Source organism: Eucalyptus grandis, chromosome 5, assembly GCF_016545825.1.
Source record: "Eucalyptus grandis isolate ANBG69807.140 chromosome 5, ASM1654582v1, whole genome shotgun sequence".
Classification (NCBI taxonomy): Eukaryota; Viridiplantae; Streptophyta; class Magnoliopsida; order Myrtales; family Myrtaceae; genus Eucalyptus; species Eucalyptus grandis.
In genome coordinates, this window is record NC_052616.1 from 3,259,340 (window position 1) to 3,268,185 (window position 8,846).

Below are 8,846 nucleotides of genomic sequence, written 5' to 3' on the forward strand. Positions count from 1 at the left end.
GGTTCATTATGGCTCGAAGAAAATCGATCACGGGTCATTTGTACTAAAAATTTCTAAAAACTACCCGATAGCTTAGGTCATGCTAAAAACGCACCGAATGAAAATTAATTGCAAATTCAAGTTCGATTTCAAAAAAATTGAAGATTCCGTCATGCCACAATAAATTTTAGGAATGTCGACTCAGCCTCAGAAGATTTTTTTGGAATTTGAGACTTTTTTGGAAAAAGTCGTCACAGGACCGTTTTGTTCAGAAAGTGTCGGAGGTCATTTTTAGTCACTAAATTGAGATGCAAGATGGATTTATGGGTAAGGAAAAATATCAACGGGAACATTGATATGTCAATTGAAATTGAAAAGGCCAATTGAGGTTGAATTGAAGTGAATCAAGTGTCCATTTGGTGGTGAATTGTAACAAATTCGTATGCCCCCATAGCCTAGCCAAGATGCACCATTCCAAGGGTTGTGAGGAATGTATGTGTGGCTCAATGGTAGCCATGGATGTGTGCATGGCCTAGGATGAGTCTTGGGAGATATTTTTGTGAAAAATTAAGGCATAGGGCCCCTCCACCCTTATCTCTCTCTATCCTCTCCCTCTCTCTCTCTCTCTCTCTCTCTTATCCATCGGCCAAGCTCTCTCTCCTCCCTCATTTGTGCTACTCGACCACTTCAACAAACAAGAAGGATCGTTGGAAGCAGCCAATAAGCCGATCGCCCATCGCCATTCACCGCCTTGCCGTGCCATCGCCCACGCGAGTTGCCCCGCGCGCTGTCGCGCCTTGCCTTTGTCTCCTCACCATCCCAACTACTGTACTGTGGCCTGAGGAGCTCAACTGGAGCCGCCTTTCGCCGGTAAACCCCTATCAAGGCCCGGTTTGGGCTTTTCACCATTTTCCCGATCAATCCCCGTGCTAACCCGGCTTATTCCTCTATGTTTCAGTAGTAAATAGAGGGCTTTTATTGTGGGTTTCCAACAGGTTTTTAGGCTTGATTTGAGGTGTTTCCGGGCCTTGGATCCTAGGCCCGCTTTGGAGAAAAACATTCCCCACGCGTTCCTGGCGTTTTGATCCAAACGGATTGTTAAACGGGTGAGTTTAGCTCACTAATCCCTTATTAGTATGTTAATGATGCTTAGGGGTTGATTAGATTTAATTAAGTGTAATTATTTGGATAGATTAGATTAGAGTAATTAAATTAGAGACTTATTAATGCATGTTAGGCAAATGATTAGTGTAGATATCAAGTAGACATGCTCTATTATTTATTGAACGAGTCTCGATAACTTTTTGGGCTTGTTTCGGCTTTCAATTAGGCATTACGGGCCTAAATTGGATTTATTGCTATTTAATAATAAAATTTTGAAATTAATTAGTTAATTATTTATTTTCCGGAAATTAGACTGGGATGGTCGACGACCGGAATTTTATGCTAATTATCGTGATGCAGTCTGTTTAATTTATTGAGTGCTAAATTGTGTTGAATTGATTTATTAATGATTTTATGATTATTTTCCTAAATTAATTAACTTTGAATAATTAATTGGAAAATAACCGGACGTCGGTTGATAGCACCAAAAATGTTTTGGTGGACTATAGAAAATGGTAGGATTTGTGGAAAGGAAATTATTATATTTTGGTTAAGCCGATCGTGTACCCACACATGGTTATTTTTATCAGGTATGATAAAAATGACAAATTGATTGTACGATCGGAATACCATATTATATATCGGCTCAGTGACTCTATATGTCATTTTGGAGAAAGGACGGTATGTAATGTCGGCTCGATGACTTTGTAGGTATTCGCAAGGAAAAGATGGATAGATGAAATTACACTCCTAGTAGTGCAACGGCCGCTTTCTTCATTTTGGAGAATGGACAACATGCCATAACGCCTTGGTGACTCAACATGTCATTTTGGAGAATGGACGTTATAATGAATATACTTGGTGACTTAGTATGTCATTTCGGAGAATGAATCATATAAAATATTGGCTCGGTAACTTGATGGGTTATTTTGGAGAGTGGACAGTATTGATTGAAATGACCAAGAATGGTCTATTTGACATATAAGTCGATTAGGTCGATTGACCGATGTTTCAATCGGTAACGTTTGATTGGGTGCTTGTTTGAATTGTACTGATTTGTATGTGGAATCTAAGGTCAAGGTAAGTTCTCTTACCCGTGTGTGCTTAAGCAGCCTATAGTATATAGCCCCTAGATGGTAGCACCTTCACCTCCTCATCCTCCTATGCATTTTGGTTTTCCCGAAGAGATCTCGGAAATAGCATAACACTTCCATATACATAACCACCCCAAGGGACTAGAGTATGTACTAGTTAAGTCAACCGTTTGGGTTGACGTGGGTAATGACTCCTTGAGACGCCATGAGTATTGTTTGTGGTACCATCACTACCATGATGGGCGAAGAGAGGGTCCCATATTGGAAGGTAGTGTGCCCTTGTACATATTGGAAGAGGCGTTCGGAGAAAGGACAACAGATCCTAAGGACGAGTTGGTAGTGGATGTTAAGGATCCTAAACTCGAGAACGATTCTCATACTCCCGTGTATTCCATCGAAGATGCTAACTGGAGCGAAGAAGAAGGGGAAATTGTTGAGCAGGAGGAGGGACAAGAGGATGAACCTATAGACGAGGAGCCTAAGGAGGAGGAACTAGAGGAGGAACCTGAGGACAAGCCTGAGGCGAATTTTGAGGAGGAAAAGCTCGAGGACAAACCTGAAGAAGGAGAAGAAGAGTTTGAAGAAGATAATGATCCAGAGGAGGATTCAGAGTATGATCCAGATGAGGACTGAGATCCCATCCTGTTTGCAAACCCGAGTTATGGATTGATGTGTGATAGATCAGACCTATGTGAATAGTATTGTATTATATACTATGGGGTTTGCTTTGTATAAAAGTATGGTTATGGTTTTTCAATTGTGAAAAATATGGCCCTACTTTCTATCCCATTATTTTATTGTCTGGGGATTATTTTATGCTTCCTCATGTGTATTAAAATAAAAGAGTTGGCGATACGTTATGAGACGTCGCTATAAATCGACCAGATGAGGGATGAACACGCGTTCGAGGATTGGGGAGTGACACGATGAAAGCCTCTCTTCAAGTGGCATTAAGGCATGTCTAGTTCACAACTTTATTGTAAAGATTTTGCTCCAAGTCAAGCATGCCACTTAGAACGGCAACCACAACTCTTATGGAGTAGGAGTTTATAGGAGGTGGGGCCTATGAGGTCACATAGGTACTTGATGATTGGGCCATCTTGAATTTGATCAGTTCTTGAATGGCTTTGCAGGTGTCACTAACATCATAGTTGTTACTCTTTCTTCTCCTCTTGGAATTTGGAGTCCTATTCAACTTGTGCTTCTCACGAATTTGGGTGATAGTCGCATCAGATGTAAAGACTCTCTCATCAACATAGTGTTCATTAGATTCTTTTGGATCACCTATTTTAGCACTACCACCATTGTCGCCACAAACAACATTATCTTTTCCTCCGACACCACTAAGTCTTTTGCATTTCTTGTTGCATACGTCCTAGTAGCATATGTATCACCAAACACAATACAAAGATCTAGATACTGAGGAAATCCATCATTCTTGAATTTTAGCCCATTCACTATTATCCTGCAAATTTCATAGTAATGACATGCATCAACAATATAATTGAAGCTTACATCCACAATAAGAACAAATGGACCCAACTAAAGTGATACCTTGATGTGAGATTTCCATAAACTTTGATACTCCACAATAATAATTTTGTTTACATTATCCCATCCAAATCCAGATTGTGAAAGAAGTTTTTTAAAACTATTATACTGTCTCTTTAGTTTATTTATCCTATTCTTCAACTGAATTACATTAAATTGGAGTTCTGTTTATTTATTGAACTTGGCATGTATGTTATTTCTCCATACTTTGTTATAGGTACAGGTAGGGTGATTTCCCTTTTTTACCTCTTCTACCAATAAAATTATAAGCAAATTGGTCAAAGGCTCAGTTCACTTTGCTATTAATGCTTCTTTGCGGGGTGCCATTTAATCTTAACTGATTGAGTATTCGATGAACCATATCAAATGATGTACCAATTCAAGAACAAAAGCTTTGATATTAAGATCATATCAATGTAATGTTTTATGATTGTTAATAAAACAAAATGCACAAAGAAAATTGAAAGAGAACATCACCATATCAAATTATGCAAGCACGCATATATCGCTCTAAGATGCTCGATAGTCCATGAAAACCCAGTATTATTTGCTGAGTCATGTTAACCATAGTTGCAATATGATTTTTGCATACCATCCCTCAAATCCTCTACTTCTACCGACAATAATTAGCAATAAAAACATTTTTACTAAAACACCTCAACTATATATGAAGCATCAATTTTATCAGAAACTATTATTTCGGAAATTGCAAAAAGCCATTCTACCAAGCAGATATTTAAAGCAAATTAGATGATCCATCAAGTCATGGACTACCTATAAGATAAAAGAAATAATGTAGGTTCGAAGGCCTTGTTCTTATTTTAAATTTTGTATAAGAATTCAGCATAGTGAACAAAGGGGATTTGAGAATCCCATTCTCATCATCCATATGAATTTGTGATTAACAAGACATCATGAAGGCATATCTCTAGATGGCTTAATGCTTTGGGAGTTCCATATCAAAGATGTAACTTAAGTGAAGCAACCTAAGTTTGACAGCTGTAATTTTTCAATCTCAACTAAGTAATTGTTTCAATGATAACATTTAGATATGCACATGAATTGGCCCATGCTGCGGTGATTAATCGAGCACGTGGATTGGCGGAGAATTTCCGGCCGGGGGGGTGGGGAGCTGGTCACGTGGCAGATTATGGGCTATCGGGAGAGCGGAATTCAGTGACGTGGCCATTTTTGGCAAATTGTCTTTGTCGAATTGGCTTTTGTTGCTGGGTTCGTGTGTCCACCATGCGAGGGCATAGAAAAAGTTAGACAAAAAAAATTGAGAGTTAGACAGGTGGAAGTGCACAAGCCGCGTGAATTGATCGGGCCAGGTTTTGATGTTAGCCACCCGACCCAAAGCATAAGGGTCATGTGCTTTGACCTGATCCGACCCAAAATACATAAGCCCTAAAATGAAACCCAGATGAGTTGGGTCAGGTCCATTCTTCGGGTTTTTTAGAGAAAAAATATGGTTCGAAGCTTTGGATGAAAAATTAATGTACAAGCCCTATAGTTGCTTTTAACAAATCAATCCCAACTATTGTTTGTTAGTATAATTGTCAAATTACGTTAAATGGCTCGCTAGATGAGCAAAGTATCAAATTGATAGTGTAGAGGCCTAACTAAAAGGGGCTGCCAGAATAGTTAGCCATCAAAGTATCCACCATATTCATCTACCTTTTCTTGCTATACACACAAAACTTCAGCAGTTCAAAGCTAGCACGGCTCCTCACTAATCGTTAACAAATTGTGATAAGCATTTTAGAGAATAAATTCAAGAAAGGAGAGGTATCAAAACAATTGTTCCATGAAGTATATCAAAATAAATTGTTCTCAACACTTGTGTACTTTTGAAAAGGAACTATTACATCTCATATTGGAAAAAAAAAAAAAACTCTCAAAAACCTCCATACCAGAACAAAAAACAATTAATTTCTCAAGGGCATCAAACCCAAGTTTCGCATAACATCCTCAAGCTAAGCAACGGACATATTAGTAAATTCAATCCATCAGCTAGCTCCCGATCACACAGTATGATTCGGATAAAAAGAAAATCACATGCCGCAATGTTGCAAACAATTCAATCAGACCAAGGCGAAATCTTTCAACAGCCGACTTATTTCTCCCCTGCCTACAAAGGAAGGAAATAAAGTATTCTATGATAAAGATTTGTATTTCCTAATGTGTTCTTTGGCAATTGCACATACCTTAAAGAGACAAAACAAAGATGAACACTACTCACCAAAAACAAGAAAAGAAACTCACACCTCTTTTGCTATAATAAAACTAAGTCCAAATATGCCCAAAATAAACTCATGACTCTTATGCTCTATTTCTCTAAACCTTTCAACGTCTTCTTCTTTAAGCATGCCTAAAAAACCCAAAGGATTGCTCACTAATTCAAGAACATCAACACTCCAGCCACGAACATTATGCTTCACTTCATTGGAACTCCACCCATATATTCAAGACTTATGCTCACAACCATGAACATAAAGGACATCCATAGCAATATATCAAAGCACAAAGCAAAGGCAGTCGAAACTACAAGATATTTGGACTTAGTAGAAAAGAAATCTCATAGAGATGTGGGAATTGGGAGTAAGAAACCATGAATAAGACGCCATTCGTTGCAAGTCGCCGGACGGTGCCTGTCAATCATATTAACCTAGACGCGCGAGAAGAAGAGGCAAAAAGGCCCAAAATCATGCCCTATTCAAATGACCATGGAAACTCTTAGGGTTGAGGACGGAGTCGGAGATAAAGCATGAGTGAGAAAGCCATTGATTACGTGGAAAACTAGTCAATCACAATTACCTAGAGGCGTCAAGAAGATATGCTCATGCAATCAATGAGGGTCTAGGGTTGAGGATGGAGTTGAAGTCGATGGCAAAGGAGGACGGAGTGAATGCTTGTGAGCGGATGGAGTGGATGCTGGCGAGAGGATGGAGCTGGAGTTGAAGCCATCAACGGCAAGGAGGATGGAGTCAGAGTCGATGGTGAGGTGAGCGACGATGTGACCGACAAGAGGACGGAGTCAGAGTCGACGGTAGTAAGGAGGATAGAGTTGCAGTTGACGGTGAGATGAATGACGATTTGATCGGCAAGAGGACGCCGATGGCATTGGAGTCAACAATGGCAAGAAGGATGGATTTGGAGTTGAGGGCGAGGATGGATGGATTCAGAGTCGACAGTGGTAGGGTTTTTGGTTGAAGCGTGGCTTTGTTAAGGGGGATGGACGCCCAAATAGAAAAGCCCGAAATCTGTAGAGGGAGGATGCCCAAATTCTCTTTATTGAAGAGAAGAAGAAATCATTTCTATTTCTATGTCAGAAATAGAAAAGTTAAAAATTTTACCTTATGATTTTTACTCCAAATTTATTTTTGGAATAGAAATTTGCTCCAAAAGTAGAAAAATGAAATTACGTTATCAAACGGATTTCTGTTTTAAACCTATTATGAGAAAGAAAAAAACAGAGAAATAGAAAAGTAGAAATTTTGTCATGCACCCTAAATGACCTTAACATCGCCTCTCGCATGGATTGAAGCAACTAGTGACCAATAATGGAGAGGGTTATGGAGATCAAGTCAAAATGATTGTAACTAGGACACAAAAAAGACCATGATGTTTAAGTCATAAATAGATTCTATTCTTATTCTAAAAAGTTATCAAATGTGGCCATTTGAATGCTAATTAACATTGCCCCTTTTCATCATTATGATTTCATTGTTTCGTTCTGGTTAGAGCAAATGAGAGACCTAATGATAAATGAGGTTTCCTCAAGAATCATGACCTAACCGAATCAAGATTTGTTCGTCTATATATTTATATATAACCCAATTCTATTAAAAATGTCGTCGATGTTGCCTTTATTATGTGTAGAAGGGTTCCTCATTCACTAATAAAATGCATATAGTTGTAAATTAATATAATTATGAATGCCTTAATCCTGTTTGAGGAAAAAATATTTATGCCGACAATAAATAACCCAATTATGTTTAGTAATTTCTTGTCATGAACGTTAGGATGAGGGTTTTCGGACTCAATACTTGATCGTAGCCTATCAAAGACTTATTCTAACTTGCATGGCTGGTGCCATTACCGACATATTTAGATAAGGCGTGTAACGTCTCACCAATGTTGAGCAACCTAGGTGAGATTCTTCCTCATATATGTCATGCTAATTGGCCTTAACATCGCATCTCGCATGGTGAAGCGGGTATTGTGTCATGTAGTGGAGTGGGTTATGGAGATCAAGTCCCAATGATTGTAGCTAAGCCACAAAGAAAACCACGATGTTTAAGGCATATATAGATTCTGTTCTTATCCCAAAAAAGTTATCAAATGTGATCATTTGAATGCTAATTAGCATTGCCTCTTTTTATCAATCTGTTCTCATTGTTCTGTTTTGGTTAGAACAACGAGAGACCTTATGATAAATGAGATTTCCTCAAGAATCACGAACTCACCAAATCAAGAGTTGTTAGTTTATATTTTTAGATATGACCCAATTCAATTAAAAAGTCTTTGGTGTAGCATTTATTATTTGTAGAAGGTTTCCTCATTCTCTAATCAAATGCATACAATTGCAAATTAACATGATTATGAATGCCTTGGTCTCATTTGAGAAAGAAATATTTATGTTGACACTAAATAACCCAATTCTATCTAGTATTTTTTTTGTCGTGAACGGGTCGGGATGAGGGTTTTTAGACTCAATACTTGACTGTAGCCTGTCAAAGACTTATTCTAACTTGCATGGCTAGTGCCACTACCGATGGATTTAGATAAGGCGGGTAATGTCTCACTGATATTGAGCAACCTAGATGAGATTCTTCCTCATATATGTCATGCTAAGTGGCCTTAACATCACCTCTTGCATGGCCGAAGTGAGTATTGTGATGAGTAATGGAATGGGTTATAGAGATCGAGTTGCAATGATTGTAGCTAAGCCAGAAAGAAGACCATGATGTTTAAGTCATAAATAGATTCCGTTCTTATCTCAAAATAGTTATCAAATGTGATCATTCGAATGCTAATTAACAATGCCCCTTTTCATCATTCTGTTCTCATTGTTCTGTTCTTGTTAGAACAAATTAGAGTCCTAATGGTAAATGA

General features: G+C 38.4%; 1 protein-coding gene across 1 annotated transcript; it reads left to right on the forward strand.

Annotated features, from left to right (window-relative positions):
- Nucleotides 1-2,382: 2,382 nt before the first annotated feature.
- LOC120293468 (glutamic acid-rich protein-like) lies at nt 2,383-2,810 on the forward strand. The gene is made up of 2 exons (XM_039312818.1): nt 2,383-2,445; nt 2,529-2,810. The coding sequence occupies exons 1-2, from the start codon at nt 2,383-2,385 to the stop codon at nt 2,808-2,810; spliced, it is 345 nt and encodes a 114-aa protein (XP_039168752.1).
- Nucleotides 2,811-8,846: the final 6,036 nt, after the last annotated feature.

Excerpts from the sequence above, each read along its gene's own strand:
- LOC120293468 (XM_039312818.1), top strand. The coding sequence starts at position 2,383 with ATGAGTATTGTTTGTGGTACCATCACTACCATGATGGGCGAAGAGAGG. Across the intron at positions 2,446-2,528 it reads AGAGGGTCCCATATTGGAAG|GATCCTAAACTCGAGAACGA; the intron begins GTAGTGTGCCCT and ends GTGGATGTTAAG.